General features: G+C 34.2%; 1 protein-coding gene across 4 annotated transcripts in view; it reads left to right on the forward strand.

Annotated features, from left to right (window-relative positions):
- The window catches only part of Rgk1 (Rad, Gem/Kir family member 1), a 127,515-nt gene extending 109,610 nt beyond the window's left edge, over window positions 1-17,905 (forward strand). For 3 of the 4 annotated variants that reach the window (XM_081980544.1, XM_081980542.1, XM_081980545.1), the window contains 4 exons: window positions 2,502-2,593; window positions 6,939-7,134; window positions 16,968-17,222; window positions 17,393-17,905. In XM_081980544.1, the coding sequence (XP_081836670.1) occupies window positions 2,502-2,593; window positions 6,939-7,134; window positions 16,968-17,222; window positions 17,393-17,493 (644 nt within the window). In that variant the 3' untranslated portion in view covers window positions 17,494-17,905. Of the gene's footprint in view, window positions 1-2,501; window positions 2,594-6,938; window positions 7,135-16,967; window positions 17,261-17,392 lie in introns of all 4 variants that reach the window. The other variant, XM_081980543.1, reaches the window with a different exon arrangement.
- Window positions 17,906-21,345: the final 3,440 nt, after the last annotated feature.

Below are 21,345 nucleotides of genomic sequence, written 5' to 3' on the forward strand. Positions count from 1 at the left end.
AATGTCAAAAAAATCATTAACTCCAACAATCCAATTGGTTTATTGCAGCGATGGGGGTAAGGAGTTTTCAAACTTTATAATTGCAGTTTTGTGGGTTTTGGGTAATATCTCCTTTAGACGTTTCTGTAGGCGAAAAATGCTTATATTCACTCTTGTAGAGGATGAAATTTGCTTTCAGAAGAATTTTTTACATTTTTTTTAGCTTTGCACATAGCAGTTAAAGTTGAAGAAGAATAATGCTTATTGGAGTGATGAAGGATGGATTGAAAAATGTAGACAAAAAACACGTCTCTTTTCAGAAAAATATCTCAAAAATTGCAGAAATTAGAAAAAAACTTCTACCCACTGTATCTCTTCCCACTGTTTTCTCATTTTTTTCAGGGAAAAAAACTAAACAAAATAATGCAGTAGAAATCAAATTACAGTGTCTAATTGTGCATGATCGCAATGTTAGAGATACACCAAGTGTTGGTATATTTTAGTGCCCGTTGATAACGTAATGTAGGCGGAATTTTTAATGGGAAAACGGGCGGTAAAGCAAGTGTGGTAAAATAAAATAACCGTGATGAAAAGCGAGTGCATTGAAGCGGGAGTTTAAAATGCAACAGCGATGCATAAGTAAATAAAATACGTTATCCAGGAAGCCAGGAATGTTCAGAAGGAATTCCTTCTTGTTTTTGTACTATTAATTTTTGTGTGAGATTTTACACTGTTCCTAACTGGAAACATCATAAAATGGCATCTTCAGAGAACTCCTGGTAGAAAAAGGCAGTAAACCACAAAATTTTCCGGATTGTTTAAATTGCAAATACGTCTAAAATCATTCATAAAATACTACAGAAAACCTACCACATATTTTGAGAGAACCCTATAACGTTATCTAAACGTTCCCAAGGCTAGAAATAACTTTCAAACCTTCCAGAAGTCTTCGAACAGTTCTGAAGCTTAAAATCTTCAAAATCTTTGATGAATCCCTTTTAGGATCAGTAGACTTTGATTGCCTTTCCTCCATTTTTACTCAGAAGCTTCTAGAGCTGGAAACAGCCTTCAAACCTATCAAAAGTCATAGTTTAAACTTTGAAAAGCTCAAAATTAGCAAAAACCTTTAATCATTAAGGTTCATTGCTGCAGAAAACCTAGAACATTATTTCTCAACCAGGACCTAAACGTTTCCAAAGCTGGACGTAGCCTTTGAACTATCAGAAGTCTTAATGTAAGACTCAGAAAATAATTCTTAAAACTTGCGAGCTGTTCTGAAGCTTAAAATCCTTGGTAGATTACCTTTAGACTCAGAAGGTTTATAATATCTTCCCTCAATTTTTACTCTGAAGCTTCTAATTCTGGAAACAGCCTTCAAACCTATCAAAAGTCATAGTTTAAACTTTGAAAAACTCAAAATTATCAAAAACCTTTAATCATTAAGGTTCGTTGCTGCAGAAAACCTAGAACATTATTTCTCAACCAGGACCTAAACGGTTCCAAGGCTGGACGTAGCCTTTGAACTATCAGAAGTCTTAATGTAAGACTCAGAAAATAATTCTTAAAACTTGCGAGCTGTTCTGAAGCTTAAAATCTTTGGTGGGTGGTGTCTTTAGGGTCAGAAGATTTATAATATCTTCCCTCAATTTTTACTCTGAAGCTTCTAATTCTGGAAACAGCCTTTAAACCTATCAAAAATCATAGTTTAAGCTTTGGAAAGCTCCTCTGAAGCTCAAAATCATGAAAAACCTTTAGTCGTTAAGGTTCATTGCTTTAAGCGACAGAAAACCTAAAATAGAATTTCTCATCTTTGACTTCAACGTTGCTAGACATTTTCAAACCTAGCAAAAGTAATTTTTTAGTAGTTTAGAGACTGTGATAGTGTGAAGTGTACAGTTCCTGGATATTAAGGGTTAAAGTTTTCATTACGTTCAATTAGAAACAGGATTTGTTGTTAAAGGCCAAAAACATGTTTAGAGGTCTCTAAAAGTGTCCTAAACTATACAAGAAATTTTAAAAATCACCAGATGGTTCTAAATAGTTCTAAAAAATACTTAAAAACTGCCAGAGGCCTTCTGAAAGTGTCCCAAACGTTCCAAGATTGCATTTAAATTGACACAACTATCTGAAATGCTTTTGGAATTAGCGAAAGCTTCTAAATATTACTAAAAACCTCTCAAAAACGTTTACAATTGTCTCAAACATTTTTCAACTTCAGGACACAATTCACAACATTAGTAATACTACTTAAACGCAAGAAACAATATTTGATAACAAACTTCTGGATTTCCAAGCTGGTTACAAACAACATTAACTGAATTACGTTAGTAGCAAATACACATTTTGTCATATTTTAGATGAAAAATAAATACGCACACAAATCCATTAATCAGGCCACTATAACAACTAGTTGTGACAAACCCAAATAACAAATAACAATATATTATACAAATATAAAATATGATGGTATAATATTATTTATTGTGCTAGATTTAAAACAATATTTTTTCCTTTTGTTTCAGATGATGAAAGTGGAGAAAAGTCTGTTTCAGTTTTGCTTGCTGGAGAAGAGTCTGAATTGACATTTATCGATTTTGCCACTATGGACTTGTCGGTAAGTTATCTTAATCCTTTCCGCCCTACTTCTTCCTGTTTACAACAGTTGATAAGAAGTTTTCTCCAGTTTCGATTAACCTCATTTTTGTTTCAAAGTCACTCAAACCAGCCACTTTATAATGGGAAATCTTGGTTAGACTGGAGCAAGAAAACGACGTTTCTGGGTCAGAGATCACAGTCGGTTACAACGTTGTAATCACTCGGTTTATTGCTAGTTAATCTGTTGCAATTTAGTTAAAAAGCAGTCTCTCGACACTTGTACAAACATGTGGTTTGCGATGTGCAGAATGGAATAAAATGAATTTTCTGATAAAACGCGACCATTTTTCTCAGTCACGTATCGTAGCTGTTAGCTATTTATAACTGTCCGACGTCTTTATTCAGTGCTCGCCCTAAATCCTCCTACCTACCGACAGAAACATAGGGCGACGATTAGATTTTCATTCGTTTCGCCTTGTACTTCAGTACACTTAATTTGTCATTGTTATTTTGGTGAAAATGTTAATGTAGACTGCTGAGGTCTTAATCATAGATTGTCACGTCACATGGAGTAGTGGAAAGTTAGTTAAGTTCCTAAAAATAACTTCCTAAGTTTTTCTTTTTTTGAAAATTTTATGACAGGGCTTTTATAGTGTTACAAGATCAAAATTGCAATATCAAAGTCACGTCAGGTCTCTGACATTTTTACAATAGTCTAAATTTAATTTACCGATTTTTTAAAGTTTAAAATACATTTTAAAGGTCACATGACTGATTCTGACAGATGTTACAGTGTTGCCACTATAAAATTGCATAGCCAAAGTCACGTGACGTGTTTTTTTTACAATTTCAGCTTAAACAACTGTCTAAATTGTTTACAAATTATTCCAATATTATTTGCTTCAATAACCCATATACAGTTATTGTAAATATTTTTTTAAATTTAAAAAAAAATTATTATTCCAATATTAGTTTCGCTGTTAATTAGTATTTTTCTTATTCCACTCATCATAACATATTTACTTATGCTTTTAACTTTTACAACTGTCTAACTTTGATGTAAGAAATTTTCACAGTTTAAACAATTTTTTATGGTCACGTCTGTTTTGACAGGTATAAAATCGCATTTACAGTGTTGCAAGCTCAAAATTGCATTATCAAAGTCACGTCAGGTCTCTGACATTTTTACAATTGTCTAAATTTAATTTACCGATTTTTTAAAGTTTAAAATACATTTTGAAGATCACATGACTGATTCTGACAGATGTTACAGTGTTGCCACTTGCATAGCCAAAGTCACATGACGTGTTTTTTTTACAATTTCAGCTTAAACAACTGTCTAAATTTGATTTAGCAAATTTTCTTGGTTAAAATTGTTAATTGTTTACAAATTATTCCAATATTAGTTGCTTAAATAATCCATACACTGTCATTGTAAATATTTTTTGAAATTTAAAAAAAAAATATTATTCCAATATTAGTTTCGCTGTTAATTAGTATTTTTCTTATTCCACTCATCATAACATATTTACTTATGCTTTTAACTTTTACAACTGTCTAAATTTGATGTAGGAAATTTTCACAGTTTAAACAATTTTTTATGGTCACGTGACTGTTTTGACAGGTATAAAATGGCTCTTACAGTGTTGCATAGTATCACTATAGTTACTATAGTATCACATCACTCAATCAGAGGTGTGACACTTGAATAATATTTGGGTCACTCACCAAATAGTATTAATAATATGCAATAATACTAATAATTATGTAATAATCTAAATAATACGATAATCAAGCAATAATACATATTATAATCTCAGTATTATTTGGAATAATACGGACATAATATCAGTAACATTGAATAATCCATAATAATCCTCATATTATGTATTATGGGCCCAAATGTCACAACCCTCGGTCAGAATTTCATTAATTCATAATTGCATTATCAGTGTCACGTAACTTCTTTCACAGTTTTCACAAATTTTCACAGTTTAAACATTTTTTATGCCGTGACTGTTTTGTCAGAGGTATAAAATGGCTTTTACAGTGTTGCAAGGTCAAAAATTACAAGACTAATCACGTGACTAATTTTGACTACTTTCACTTAAATATCGAAAAAAATTGTCACTCTTTTTCTCTGCCATTAGCCAACTCAATCTCTACTCCTTTTTTGAAAATTTTAGGCAATTAGCCAGCACAATCATTTCAACACATTATTTTACTCTTCTCTTGAAAATGTTGGACAATTAGCCATCTCAGCCATTTCAACACATTCTTTTATTATTATTCTCTTGAAAATTTGAGGTTAGCTCAGTCCTTTTAACACATTCTTCTCTGGAAAATTTTAGGTTAGGTTAGATTAGGTCAGACAGGCCCACAAAACTATTTACATTTATATATTTTTTTAAAAAGGGCACGTACTCTTCTTTCCCACACATCAACCAAATGTTGAAAATTCAAAATAGAGCACCAAAAATCCAGTTTTAAGGTTATGAACTTTACTTTTGACTGCTTGTCACGTGACAATTTAAATTTGCCGCTGGCAACAGTGTAAAGTTAACTTGAAACTTGTCCACCACAGTCACGTGACCCGAAAAATGTCGTCTTTAACCTTGAAAACTCTGTAAATTACAGTTATAAAGAGATGGAAAAGTTAACATTATAAAAGCACGTCACGTGATCCTGACAATTTGAATTTGCAATTGGCAACACTATAAAGTTAAGTTGAAGTCTTAGTCCAGTAGATTAAGTGGTAATTTTCAGAATTTTAGCTGTCCAAACTGCAAAGTTATGACACTGAGTTGGTTTTACGATAGATACAAAGTAAAGCACCAGTTTTAAGGTTACAGCCTTTACTTTTAACTGCTTGTCACGTGACAATTTAAATTTGCCGCTGGCAACAGTGTAAAGTTAACTTAAAACTTGTCCACCACAGTCACGTGACTCGAAAAATGTAGTCTTTAACCTTGAAAAGTCTGTAAATTACAGTTAGAAAGAGATGGAAAAGCTAACATTATAAAAGCACGTCACGTGATCCTGACAATTTGAATTTGCAGCTGGCAACACTATAAAGTTAAGTTGAAGTCTTAGTCCAGTAGATTAAGTGGTAATTTTCAGAATTTTAGCTGTCCAAACTGCAAAGTTATGACACTGAGTTGGTTTTACGATAGATACAAAGTAAAGCACCAGTTTTAAGGTTACAGCCTTTACTTTTAACTGCTTGTCACGTGACAATTTAAACTTGCCGCTGGCAACAGTGTAAAGTTAACTTAAAACTTGTCCACCACAGTCACGTGACTCGAAAAATGTAGTCTTTAACCTTGAAAAGTCTGTAAATTACAGTTAGAAAGAGATGGAAAAGCTAACATTATAAAAGTACGTCACGTGATCGTGACAATTTAAATTCGCAGCTGGCAACACTGTAAAATTAAGTTGTGGCCTTGGTCCAGCAGATTCAGTGGTAATTTTCAGATTTTTAGCCGTCCAAACTGCAAAGTTATGAGACTGAGTTCGTTTTGCGATAGATACAAAGTAAAGTACGAGTTTTAAGGTTACAGCCTTTACTTTTGACTGCTTGTCAAGTGACAATTTAAATTTACCGCTGGCAACAGTGTAAAGTTAACTTGAAACTTGTCCACCACAGTCACGTGACCCAAAAAATGTCGTTTTTAACCTTAAAAAGTCTGTAAACTACAGTTATAAAGAGATGGAAAAGCTAACATTATAAAAGCACGTCACGTGATCGTGACAATTTAAATTCGCAGCTGGCAACACTGTAAAATTAAGTTGTGGCCTTGGTCCAGCAGATTCAGTGGTAATTTTCAGAATTTTTGCTGTCCAAACTGCAAAGTTATGAGACTGAGTTGGTTTTACGATAGATACAAATTAAAGCACCAGTTTTAAGGTTACAGCCTTTACTTTTGACTGCTTGTCACGTGACAATTTCAATTTGCCGCTGGCAACACTGTAAAGTTAATTTGAAACTTGTCCACCACAGTCACGTGACTCGAAAAATGTCGTCTTTAACCTTGAAAAGTCTGTAAATTACAGTTATAATGAGATAGAAAAGATAATATAAAAGTACGTCACGTGATCGTGACAATTTGAATTTGCAGCTGGCAACACTGTAGAGTTGAAGCCTTGGTTCAGTAGATTAAGTGATAATTTTCAAAATTTTTGCTGCACAAACTGCAAAGTTTTCTGTGACTTACGAAACAATGAAAATTGTTATTCCCCTTTCTGTTAGTCAAATCAAGTTCAAACTCGTGCCGTAATTCAGTTCGTTAGTCTCGTAGTTAGTACACCTCGTTAGTCACCATTCTCATTAACCAAGTTATTCATCTGTGTCTTCTTTTTTTCAGCCAGATTCGTTAATTAAAAAGTACAGTGACCCGCACGCCTATGCAGTGGTTTACAGCTGTGCGGACCGATCCAGTTTCGACTGCGCCGAAAAAATTCTACAAAACCTTTGGACACTGGACACTATCGGTACCAAAGCAGTGATTTTAGTGTCAAATAAGGCTGACTTAGTCCGATCCCGGATGGTTACAACTGAAGGTAAATGTTACAATAAATTCCACTGCTTTAATACGTATTTAGCGGAATGCGAGTAGCGCTTTTGTAACAGAGCTTATAATTTCTGCAGCGGCTGCATTTCGCAATATCTGTAGGCATGGACGATTTATTAAAAGCGTTTTAATAAAAGTACCTGGCTGTGAAAACTGGAATTCCCCTGAGCGTTTTTAGAGGGTCGTCTTCTATCAACGGAGGTTATATTAGGCTTTAATACTTCACGGAACGTCTTAATGTCACTTTTTTCTTTTTTAAAGTCGTTGCTTTTATTTTTAATACAAAAACCGTGTCGTGACTTGTCTGAATAAGTTTACAGTTACTTCCTCAATGAACCGTGAAATAATACGCCTTACAGACCTTGTGTTTAATCAAAACGAACTTGGCACGAAACTGTTACCGGCTGACACGTGAGATTTTCAATAGAAAATTAACGTAAGAGTGAAGTTAAACAGGTTTTTCCTATTGAAAAATAATTGACCGTCATTAAGACCCATATTTGCTTACTACACTTTTCAATGCTCAAGGCAAATACTATTGAGGAAACGATTTTTTTCAACCCAATATGAACCAATAGTTCAGTGGTTTAGATGTTTGTAAAAGCCAAAACACATCTGGAAAGCCTCTGAGCCTATTCTAGAGGTTTACAAACCGTTCTAGAAGACTGTCAGAAGTGTAATTCAGCCTTAGAGTAGACTATGAGGTGGTTTAGACGTCTGTAGGAGCCAAAAAACATCTGGAAAGCTTCTAGAAGCTTCTGAGCCTATTCTAGAGGTTTCCAAACCGTTCTAGAAGACTGTCAGAAGTGTAATGAAGCCTTAGAGTAGACTATGAAGTGGTTTAGATGTTTGTAAAAGCCAAAAAACATCTGGAAAGCCTCTGAGCCTATTCTAGATGTTTACAAATAGCTCTAGAAGACTGCCAGAAGTGCAATGAAGCCTTAAAGTAGACTATGAAGTGGTTTACATGTTTCTGAAAGCCAAAAAACATCTGGAAAGCTTCTAGAAGCTTCTGGGCCTATTCTAGAAGATTCCAAACTGTTCTAGAGAGTTTTTTTGCGTCAAAACTGTTCTAGAAAACTCTCAGAAGTGTAGTGAAGACTTGAAGTAGACTTAAAGGAATTTAGATGTCTGTACAGGGTGTCTCAAATTCACATTTAACGTAGAATCCAAATATCTATATATAACATAAATATTTACCAAATATATTTTTTTTAATTAATTAATTGGTCGTCCTGTATATTTTTGTGGATTTCAAATAAGCTATTAGTAAAACAACATGGCGGCTGAACAAATAAACGACGTTTTTGGAGAACCTTGAATCAAAGTTTTTGTATTATTTGGGTGATATGAAAGCTGCTGCTTCCGTTTTCAAGTGTTTTTGCAGCTCAGAAGCACCAAAATGCTAGTCTTCTGATCCTTAAAAAAGTCACTAGAAGGTTTCAAAGCTCTTTTTAAAATGTTTTCTGAGTCATGAAAGTATTACAAGAAGTTCTCAAACGGTTGTTGTAGGTCACAAACAGCAAAATAATTGGTCAACTTTGACGCCCTCTAGCGGCCAAACCCTTAAACCGATTAACCAAAGTTGTCATATTTTTACAAAGCTCATTTTATTGACTATCCGTCGACAAGTTAAAGTTCTTACCATGTCAGTCAAATAAGAAAGTTATTTAGGTTCAAATAAAACAGTACACAAAAATTGTACAGGAAACATAGTCAACTTTGAAGCCCTCTAGCGGCAAAACGAATCAACCGTTCAAGCAAAGTAGTTATATCGTTGGAAAGCTCATTTCATTGGCTATCCATCGACATATAAAAGTCTGTATATTATGTGTCAAATAAGATAGTTATTCACGATTGAATGAAATAGTGTATGAAGAGTTTTTAATAATTTTCATACACTATTTCATCCCTGTCCTGTAATTTTTTTTATTTTAAATTAAAAGATAAATAAAATTGTCGCTTAAAGTCACTGACAGTTCAGCAAAAAACTGTCAAAATGGCGGAAATTCAGTTAAGCTGATTATTCGGAACAGAAATCCTGAAAATTTCCGATTTTGTCTCACCTTCTTAAATTCAACACATCAAACAAACTAGTAGATTTAACACGTAAATTTATGAGTTTTGGTCACGCACAGCCATAATCTAAATCATTTTCAGGTCATGCAAAGTACTTCCTGTAAACAAATGATTTTTTTTGAATACTCATTCCATTTTTTAAACTTTGCTGCTTCATTTGAATGCCTTTGAATTATAAGTTTTCCATCATTAATTAAGAAAAGATGACATTATCAAGGCATCCAGTGACAAATGGGAAAATTGATTGCGCAAAATGCCAGTCAAGGAGAATAATACACAATTTTATGAGGAGCAGCGATTAATACCAACCCAACAAAAGGAAAGTAATCAATTTAAACCCGCGACTTAACAACATTTACGAATGGTGCACGCAATTCTCATCATAACTCCCAGACTGACCTAAAAATTTCAAGAGTTTCTCTCTTTTATATTCTGCCAAAGGGCAACGTCCTTTCGATTGGACGAACAGCGAAGGCATTCCGTCCTGGATTAATTTAGGTCAGAACATTGTATCAACGTAACAAAACGTCTTTACAACGTTTATAAATTAATAAACTAGACACAACTGCAATGGAACTATAATGCTCTTTATTAGAAGTTGTAAATTGAAATTGTTGCAGCAAGGCCAGCAACATCTTTACATTAAAAAGTCATACTTATTTTTAATTAATAAACACAGTTTGTTATGCAAATATGGACTGTTTTTATCAATAATTTTGCATATTTCTTTATATACAGAGCAAAACACGACAGGATAAAACGTGTGCAAAATATCATTTCTAGCAATGCGAGACAATACCGCAGACAGGTATTATACGATTATCCCTTAAATCTACGGCTGTATTGAGTATTACCCTTCCTCTATTATTCTGTATGTGCAGCTGGGGCCTTTAATATCTTTAGTTTTAATAATAGTAATTTATGTAGTTGCGAAATGTAACAGCGCAGTCGGTAGGATAATACAACTTTTCTTTCAAATTTCTTCAATAACCATTATTCATGTAAAAAAGTTAAAACCATGTGTGTGTGTTTCTTCCACTGGTTTCCAAGTTGTTTACTAGTTAGTTTTGAACATAAAGTTAGTAAAAATCTAACAAAATAATTTGGAAAAAACCAAACTCAAACACTACAGTTTGGTAGGTTTGAGGGAGGTTAACTCGCCAATTTGGTAGGGTTTTATACATCAATGGATTGCTAATGAAATGGACTTTCCAACGATATTGCAACACTTGGTTGATTTATTAATGGGGCAGCTAGAGGGCGATAAAGTTGATGAATTTATTTTCCACTTTTTTTAGTGCAGTGTTTTTTTCGTGTCCGTTTTGCTGTAACTGTTGCCATTTTGTCACTGAACTTGAAATTAGGACATATTTTAGAGTTTTCAGGACATTACCTCTTTAAAAAATTACATTTTGACAAATGACACTTTAGGTGCCATTTTTAACATTAACCTAAACTAATTAAGGCAGTTGAAGACAATTTTCAAAATTCACACATTTTCCAAAAAAAACTTCATGGGAAAACCCCCCTTGAAAATGTCAAAAATCTACTTTTACATTTTTCAAGGTTCAGCGGTAGATTGTATGGAAAAGTTTGAGGGGCATTCAAGGTAAAAATATCACACTGCTAACCCAAACCGTTTTCGAGATATTTAGAAAAATGTTAAAAAGTTTGACGCCCTCTAGCGGCCAAACGGGGCAACTTAACGTCACGTGATAGCTCCAATCATTAGCTACCTACGATCATCTGATGTGTCTATACGGAATGTTTCAAATAATCAAGTTATTCGGGATTTTTTGAAAAATGCACCGAAATTTTGTCCAAATGAAGGTTTTTTTTGGCCTACTACACTGATCGCTGCCATATTGGTTTTAGTCGTGTCAACGTGGCCATTTTAACTAATTTTGGCATGGAGAATACGAATCTGGTGTCCGTTTTGCTGTAACTGCCGCCATTTTGTCACTGACTTTAAAAATAGGGGATTTTTTAAAGTATTGAAAGCCAACTATGGCAAAATTAGTTTTTTTTTAAATTAATTTGTCGTTTATAAGGTAAATCATAAGTTGTCACACATCACTGAAATCGTTTGTAATAATCCAATATGGCGTCCAAAACAAAAAAGAAACTTAATGATGTTTTTGAGATATTTTTCTCACTCTTAGAAATAAATAAAAAGTCAGAAAAGTTCAGTTTTTTTATGTCTTTGGAAGTACTTTTTTAAATTGCACATCTTTGCCCTAATTTAAACTTTTTCGTATCTCTTATAGTTTCTGAGATTTCAAGAGTGAGGGTCGAATTTGAATTACCTTGTATAAGTCGTAAACTATCACTTAAAACAAGAAAATACTTAAAATTCGTGGACTAGACTTGAAAAACTAGTCATTTCGAAATACTTTTATTAGGTTGACATCAGACAGACATTAAACTTTTGTTCACTTTATCTGAAGCAAAATACGAGACTTTTATAGCAATTTACAGCATCCTTTGTTCATGACATGGCTTTAAGTGAAACTGCTTAGTCCAGACGACTATATCTTTATCATATATTTAACAACCATGATCTGCCCTGCTCTCCCTTTTCCGGAGTTCAGACCGTTTTAATGAAAAGTTTGAAAGCTCCCTGTGACTTGGGCTAAATCCCCCCGGAGAGAATAATTATTATGCCGGGGCTCTCTTCGCTGGATTCTTGTCTGAAAGAACCGTTATAGCTGCCGGATAAATTGTTATTGTGTTGGTTGCAGTCGCTGTCTGAAAACACTCACCGAAAGGCGGAAAATCTGGCAGTTTTGAAAATTCAACGGATCAGTGGGATTAAAATTGTTTCTGACAGGCTTAATTGAGGTAAAGCGTGATTTACGATAGTTATTTCCCATTCATCACTCCGGGATCTGTTTATCGAAGCATATCAAACGTTAGTTTCTAATTAAATTACGTTGCGCTGGGATCCTTTGACTTGATGATGTTATCTGTAATTTCAGTTATTTGGTGCACTAAATACGAACAGCTTATTCATCCACATGGAAACGTCATAGCCAATCAACTGTTTGAAGTTTGCTTTCATTTGTTTGAGGGTCACTGATTTTGACTATGCAAAAGATGGTTTCATTGGAAGATGGAAAATATGCTGCAAGTTATGCAAAAAACAGGAAACTAAGAATAAGCCTTAGAATGTAACAATTCTTCAAACTGTATGTACTACCCACATACAATTACAAAAAAATTGATAACTAAACAGACTAAAATCAACATGTTTCAGTGTGTAATCTTGTTTTTTTCAAAATTCAATACTAAACCGAGCACGGACTATATTTTATTCACAAACTACTCCAAAGGCAATTGCACCAACTTGCCCAATAATCATCTAAAATTCAAACTACTTAAAATTCAATACCCATCCCTGTTTCAATAAAATTGGATTGGAAACTGCAATATAAAGACGTCATTCTACAAAATTGTCGGGATCGCTGAAAACGAAATACCAATCCGTTGTCGCTAACACCGAACCTAAATATTTTATTTACGTGTTTTATTTGTCCGTAAACGATAATTCGTTAATTTTAAAGGTAAAATAGAAATGCTGCAATTTATTCGCTTTAATGGAAAACATAACAAAAACCTGCTGTTTTCCCAAGCTATCTAAATTGCACATGGGAATTTACTTATTAATTTATTTATGCGTGAACCGATTTCAACAGAGCAAAAAAAAGCTATGATAAAGCTTACAGGGATATTAGATACAGGGACCCTTTTTTTTAGGAGGGTGACATAAGGAGACCCTTTGGGGATAATATCCACTAGGGCGTGCTGAATTTAGGCCTGGTCGCTTACTGATACGCTTCAAATCATTTTAAGAATGTTTCAAAACCAAACGAAGAAGAGTTTACTAGAATGATAGAAATTACTTTAAAAAAGAAGGAAAAGTTACATCTCCGAATTGCTTTTTAATCAAATCCAATGCTGCTTTTGGTTTAGATGATATACAATTTTGCCACACACTGTCCATATAGGATATGAACCGATTGAGTGAGTGTTATAGTAAGAAAGAGGATTGAAAGAGCTTTATTTTGAGTGGTTAGAGTAATCTGTAAGTCAAAAAATGGCAGAGTTATTCAATTTTGAAAAATCTAATGTCGGTTTTGAAATTTTTGGCCAACTGGTTGTTGTCGAATATCGCGAAAACGGTTCAAAATACGAGAATTTTGCAGGAGGGCTAAATTGTTGAGAATTAACCGTAGAAACTGGTTATGTAATTTTCCGACCGTCAAGAGCTGAGAAACAAACATGGTCCTATATTTTGCCATACCCTGTATGTATATGACAGGAACGGATAGAGTGACTGGTATGGCAGGAAAGAGGATTGAAAGTGCTTTATTTTGATTGGTTTACGCACCATGTAAGTCAAAAAATGGCCAAGTTATTCAATTTTCAATTTTGAAAATTCCAGTGTTCATTTCCAAAGTTGTGGTGAATGAACCGTGCAACATGTTTTTGTTGACTATCTCGAAAACGGTTAAAAATACGAACATTTTTCAGGAGAGCGAAATTGGTCAGAATTAATCGTAGAATTTGATTATGTAACTTTAAAAACGCGCCAAAGTCCCAAAGGGGCGTCAGGGGCCGGTGAATAAACATGTTTCTCTAATTTGCCACACCCTGTATATATGTGACAGGAACCGATAGAGTGACTGGTATGGCAGGAAAGAGGATTGAAAGAGATTTATTTTGAGTGGTTTGCGTACCTTGTAAGTCAAAAAATGACAAAGTTATTCAATTTTTAAAATTCCAGTGTTTATTTCCAAAGTTGTGGTGAATGTAACCGTGCAACTTGGTTTTGTTGAATATCTCGAAAAGGGTTAAAGATATGAGAATTTTTCATGAGAGCGAAATTGGTCAGAATTAATTGTAGAATTTGATTATGTAACTTTAAAAACGCGCCAAAGTCCCTAAGGGGCGTCAGGCGCCGCTGAATGAAATTTTTCCTCTAATTTGCCGCACCCTGTATATATATGACAGGAACCGATAGATTGACTGGTATGGCAAGAAAGAGGATTGAAAGAGGTTTGTTTTGAGGGTTTTGCGTACCTTGTAGGTCAAAAAATGGCCTAGTTATTCAATTTTGAAAATTCCAGTGTTTATTTCCAAAGTTGTGATGAATGTAACCGTGCAACATGTTTTTGTTGAGTATCTCGAAAACGGTTAAAAATACGAAAACGTTTCAGGAGAACGAAATTGGTCAGAATTAATTGTAGAATTTGATTATGTAACTTTAAAAACGCGCCAAAGTCCCTCAGGGGCGTCAGGCGCCGCTGAATGAAATTTTTCCTCTAATTTGCCGCACCCTGTATATATATGACAGGAACCGATAGATTGACTGGTATGGCAAGAAAGAGGATTGAAAGAGGTTTGTTTTGAGGGTTTTGCGTACCTTGTAGGTCAAAAAATGGCCTAGTTATTCAATTTTGAAAATTCCAGTGTTTATTTCCAAAGTTGTGATGAATGTAACCGTGCAACATGTTTTTGTTGAGTATCTCGAAAACGGTTAAAAATACGAACATTTTTCAGGAGAGCGAAATTGGTCAGAATTAATCGTAGAATTTGATTATGTAACTTTAAAAACGCGCCAAAGTCCCAAAGGGGCGTCAGGGGTCGGTGAATAAACATGTTTCTCTAATTTGCCACACCCTGTATATATGTGACAGGAACCGATAGAGTGACTGGTATGGCAGGAAAGAGGATTGAAAGAGATTTATTTTGAGTGGTTTGCGTACCTTGTAAGTCAAAAAATGACAAAGTTATTCAATTTTTAAAATTCCAGTGTTTATTTCCAAAGTTGTGGTGAATGTAACCGTGCAACTTGGTTTTGTTGAATATCTCGAAAAGGGTTAAAGATATGAGAATTTTTCAGGAGAGCGAAATTGGTCAGAATTAATCGTAGAATTTGATTATGTAACTTTAAAAACGCGCCAAAGTCCCAAAGGGGCGTCAGGGGTCGGTGAATAAACATGTTTCTCTAATTTGCCACACCCTGTATATATGTGACAGGAACCGATAGAGTGACTGGTATGGCAGGAAAGAGGATTGAAAGAGATTTATTTTGAGTGGTTTGCGTACCTTGTAAGTCAAAAAATGACAAAGTTATTCAATTTTTAAAATTCCAGTGTTTATTTCCAAAGTTGTGGTGAATGTAACCGTGCAACTTGGTTTTGTTGAATATCTCGAAAAGGGTTAAAGATATGAGAATTTTTCATGAGAGCGAAATTGGTCAGAATTAATTGTAGAATTTGATTATGTAACTTTAAAAACGCGCCAAAGTCCCTAAGGGGCGTCAGGCGCCGCTGAATGAAATTTTTCCTCTAATTTGCCGCACCCTGTATATATATGACAGGAACCGATAGATTGACTGGTATGGCAAGAAAGAGGATTGAAAGAGGTTTGTTTTGAGGGTTTTGCGTACCTTGTAGGTCAAAAAATGGCCTAGTTATTCAATTTTGAAAATTCCAGTGTTTATTTCCAAAGTTGTGATGAATGTAACCGTGCAACATGTTTTTGTTGAGTATCTCGAAAACGGTTAAAAATACGAAAACGTTTCAGGAGAACGAAATTGGTCAGAATTAATTGTAGAATTTGATTATGTAACTTTAAAAACGCACCAAAGTTCCTAAGGGGCGTCAGGGGTCGGTGAATAAACATGTTTCTCTAATTTGCCACACCCTGTATATATGTGACAGGAACCGATAGAGTGACTGGTATGGCAGGAAAGAGGATTGAAAGAGATTTATTTTGAGTTGTTTGCGTACCTTGTAAGTCAAAAAATGACCAAGTTATTCAATTTTTAAAATTCCAGTGTTTATTTCCAAAGTTGTGGTGAATGTAACTGTGCAACTTGTTTTTGTTAAATATCTCGAAAACGGTTAAAGATACGAGGATTTTCCAGGAGAGAAAAATTGTTCCGAATTTACCGTGGAATCTGGTTATGTAACTTTTGATAAAGAACCAAAGCCCCTAAGGGCTGTCAGCGGCCGACAAACAATTACAGTCCTGTAATTTGTCACACCCTGTATATATGTGACAGGAACCGATAGAGTGACTGGTATGGCAGAAAAATAGACTGAAAATGCTTTATTTTGAGTGGTTTTCGTACGCTGGAAGTCGAAGAAATGGCGAAGATACTCAATTTTGAAAATTCAAATGTCCGTTTTTGATAGATTTAGTCCAACTAACCATGACACTGTTTTTTGTCAAATATCCCGAAAACGGGTAAAGATACGATAGTTTTGCAAGAAAACAAAAATGTTTAGAACTAACCGTAGAATCCGGTTACGTAAATTTAAAAACGCGCCAAAGCTCCTAAGGGGCGCGAGGTATCGACAAACAAACACGACTCTGTAATTTGCCACACCCTGTATATATATGACAGAAACCGATTGAATGATTGGTATTGCAGGAAATTAGACTGAATAAGCTTCATTTTAAGTGGCTCACGTACCCAGTAAGTCAAAAAATGGCGAAAGTAATCAGATTTCAAAATTCAAGTGTTTGGTTTTGAAAAATTCAGTCAAAGTACCGTGCAACTAGTTTTTTCAAATATCTCAAAAACGCTGAAAGAGATTTTTGTACGAGAGCAAAAGCGAAATCTTGTTATTCATTGTGTACGATTGAGTAGCTTAGTGGTTTCTAGTTGTTGTACTAGTTTAATTTTTTATTTGAAAACTCCTCACCTAAATCACTCTAATTGTTTTGCAGAAGGTAAAGCAATGGCAACAGCCTACGACTGCAAGTACATAGAGACCTCTGTCGGTATCAACCACAACGTGGACGAGCTTCTGGTTGGAATCTTGACGCAAATTCGACTGAAATTGGAGAATCCCGAGAGATCGCGCGACTTGTTCCGGAAACGAAGCTCGTCGAAAAAGAACCTGCATCGGAACCGGTCGCCTGTTAGTGGTACCGTTACACCGACAGCAGCAAGCGCACAAAACTCACCGAAAAAATATCGAGGTACGCATTTAATGATTTACTTCAGTTAACTGAATTGTGTAAGTAAAAGTTGCTTTGTAACAGTTATTTTTGCCTTGAACGCACTATAGTAAAAGTCTTTAAACGAAGCAAAAGCTGTCTTATTTTTGTAAATCAATCATCAACTGATTTAAGTTTTCTATTTTTTTCAGGGAGCAGAACATCAGCCAGTCTAAAAGTGAGAAGCCTGCTGGGTAAAGTGTGGGCAAGAGATAGCAAATCAAAGTCATGTGAAAACTTGCACGTCCTGTAAACCAAAAAAAAAAAAACGTTTTAGGTTTCGAGTTCCTTACTGTTTAGTTTTATTGATGTTAACAAATTTGTTTTAGACCAATCAAAAGCAACTTTACAGTTCGGTTGTTAACGACAATCTACCCAGTGTTTAGTCCTTATACTCAAAAGTCTTCAAAATACTTTAGTTACTAGTTTTAAGAAGGAATTAATGATGAGGCATATTTTTAGAGGTTTTTGAATGGAGAATGGAGTTTTGGAATTGAATGTATCAAAATAAATTACGCTTAAAAACCCTTATCAATGTTATATCAGAGTACAGGGTGTTATTTCCGGATATTTCTTAGCTTAGGTTAATCATGTAAGTGTAACGCTTTTTTGTATACTTTTTTTTGTATATTCGACTGTTATTTTAAAAAAAAACTGTATCAAAACTTGAGCTTTTTAGTCAACTAACTGTCAACCATTACTAACTTAATTTTTTCCAGTTGGTTATAAACTTTTAATGGATTTGGTAGGTAAATGTAGCAGCATAATCTTATCCTTCGCAATATCCGTGTGTTAAATGTTAGCGTAATGTTTAATCAAGTCGGGTCCATGTCTTAGAAACTAGATTTAGGGATTTTAATAATTATAAAAAAAAAACGGCCATTCTGTCATGTGCAGAAACGTTGGCCGAAGCGAGGTAAAGCTTTAACAAATGGAGATGAACTTTTAGGATGTTTTCTGTGTTAGTTTCAGTGTAACTGGACTGATTATGGTGATTTTTCTTCAATACTTACAGTAGCAAGCTATTGCAATTTGAAGCTGTTCATAGAAATTTATTGTGAAGTTAATATAAAAGTCAAAAAATGTGAAGAGTTGGAAACAAAAATTAGTTTCTGCATTAATGTCATATGCTTGATCTAGTCTTAGTTTTCAGTTATTCTAACTAGAACTTTTGCTAAAATACCTAAAAATTAGATATTAGAATTTTTTATTTCATTTTTTAGAATTCTTCCTTGTATTCTGGCCTTTTGGCGCAACGACCAAAGCAGTTTTCAACTTTATAAGTAACAGAAATTGCTTTTTTATCTGTTAGCAGTCAGGTTTTCCTGTATTTTAGGCAGTTAATTCTAAAATACTCAAGTATAGTTGATATATTATTTAATACAGCCTTACAATGTGATTTTCTATTACACGGTCCAGGGCCATGGTCTGAGGTTTGAAAAGTAACTGAAACTGCTGGAAATAATGTCGAATGGCTTACAATCCAAGGAACTCAAAAAATTGAGAAAACTACTTGGAAAAGTCAATGTTTCTTAATACGTACTTGTATTACAGCATCTCAGATTAACTTGCTAAGCAATTTTCAGCTTTTGTAACTGAAATTGCTTAAAATTGCTTGCTTTTACTGTATGCAATCATAGTGTTACACCAGTTAATGCCCTTAAACTGAACTATGCTTGATTCATTGATATTTCTTATCACATCCTTGTCCTGTGGATTCCAATTACTACATATTCAAACATTTGCTAGCTTGATAAGTAAAATTGCTTTCTTGGACTATTTATTGCAGCCAGATTATGTTGATTTAAGCCAGTTGATCCTAATAAACTGAAGTAGAAGCTGTCAATTGCAATTACTCAAGCAATTTCCAGCTTGGTAAGTAACAGCTGGAAAGTGACTACTTTGACTGCTATCAGCTAGTTTTTATTAGGTTAAGATAGTTTCTGTCAAAAACAATTTTACTTAACTTCTCCTTCATTACTTTAATACTGCTGGCTTTTAATTACGAATTTTCAATGAATTTCCAGCTTGGTAAGTATCAGCAATAACTAGAAAGCAATTACTTTGACTACTAACAACTAGTTGTTATGGTATAAATGCAGTTTTTGTCAACAAACTCTAACTTAACTTCTCCTTTATTACTTAGTACATTACGGTTTTTAATTACGAGTTTTCAAGCAATTTCCAGCAATTTTCAGCTTAGTAAGTATCAGCAATATCTAGAAAGTAATTACATTGACTTCTAGCAACTAGTTGTTGTGGTATTAAAGCAGTTTCTGTCAAAAAAACCTTGACTTAACTTCTCACTATTGCTTGCTGCATTATGACTTTCAATTATTAAGTTTCCAAGCAATTTCCAGCTTTGTAAGTAGCAGTGATAGCTTGAAATTGCTTAATAGTGCTTAGTTTGGCTGTTAGCCACTAGTTTTTATAGCCAAAACGTTAATGTATGCTTGACAACTCATTTTTAGACAGTAATTTTCATTTTGACAAGTTACAGAAGAATGTACTTTATGCTAAATTGAATTTAGACAGTTGCAAAAGTTGAAATTATAAGAGACGCATGTCACGTGACTTCTAATCTAGATTTTGAGCTTGCAACGCTGTAAAAGCTAGTTGACACCTGTCAAAACACTATGGTGATTCTAAGAGGTAGTTTGAACGTTGAAAATTTGTTAAATTAAATATAGACAGTTGCAAAAATTAAAATTGTATAAGACACATCACGTGACTTTGAGAATGTAATTTTGAGCTAGCAACACTGTAAAGGACTGTTGACTGTTGTCAAAACAAAAGTTACAAAAACAGTCACGTGACTATTAAAATGTAGCTTAAAAGTTGAAAGTTTGGTAAATTAAATATAGACGGTGGCAAAAGTTGAAATTGAATAAGACACATCACGTGACTTTGATAATGTAATTTTGAGCTGGCAACACTGTAAAGACCTGTTGACGGCTGTCAAAACCAAAGTTACGAAAACAGTCACGTGACTATTAAAATGTAGCTTAAAAGTTGAAAGTTTGGTAAATTAAATATGGACGGTGGCAAAAGTTGAAATTGAATTAGACACATCACGTGACTTTGATAATGTAATTTTGAGCTGGCAACACTGTAAAGGCCTGTTGACTGTTGTCAAAACAGACGTTATAAAAACAGTCACGTGACTATTAAAATGCAGCTTAAAAGTTGAAAGTTTGGTAAATTAAATTTAGACAGTTGCAAAAGTTGAGAAAGTTGTAAAATCCACGTCACGTGACGTTGATAATGCAATTCTAATCTTACAACACTGTAAAAGCCCGTTGGCATCTGTCAAAAATAGTCACGTGACTGTTAAAATGTAGTCTAAACGTTGAGAATTTGATAAATTAATTTTAGCCAGTTGAAATTACGAAAGACACGTCACTTGACTTTGATATTCTAACTTTTGGGTTTGCAACACGGTAAAGGCCATTTGACACCTGTCAAGACGGTCATGTGGCCATTCAAAAATAGTTTAAACTGTGAAAATTTGCTAAATCAAATTTAGCCACTTGCAAATGTTGAAAATGTACGACATGTCACGTAACTTTGAAAATCCAATTTTTAAGTTTCGAACACTGTAAAGGTCAGTTGACACCTGTCAAACCAGTCACGTGACCATAAAAAATTATCTAATTTTTTATGATTAAATTTGGGATAATTTATGTAAAAATACACTGAAACAAACACACGAAAAACCTACTAATAACTAATATAGTGTATAGTATTCGTAGTTTTAAGCTTAAACATTGTACTTTTGTGTAAAATCATCAGTATTACTACGATTATAAGGCTATTAATTGTAAATTGAGCGTGTGAACCGACGAAAAAGAATGGCAAAGAACTAGAAACAAGCGTCGGGCAACCTAGAAACCCATTTATAGTAAAACGTAAACGATTTGCAATGGTAAAATCGTATTATTTGCAACAGAAATGAGCCAAAGCACGTATCATCTGCGCGATCTAGTTAAATACGTCCGACACGCGACACGCGCATACTTTAAAGGTTGTTGCCACTTTTTATCGCAGTTTGCCAAATAAATTATCGTGTGGAAAGTTGAAATTTAATTCATACGATCCACAGTTT

Source organism: Ips typographus, linkage group LG5 (assembly GCF_016097725.1).
Source record: "Ips typographus isolate SLU linkage group LG5, UJ_Ityp_2.0, whole genome shotgun sequence".
Lineage (NCBI taxonomy): Eukaryota > Metazoa > Arthropoda > Insecta > Coleoptera > Curculionidae > Ips > Ips typographus.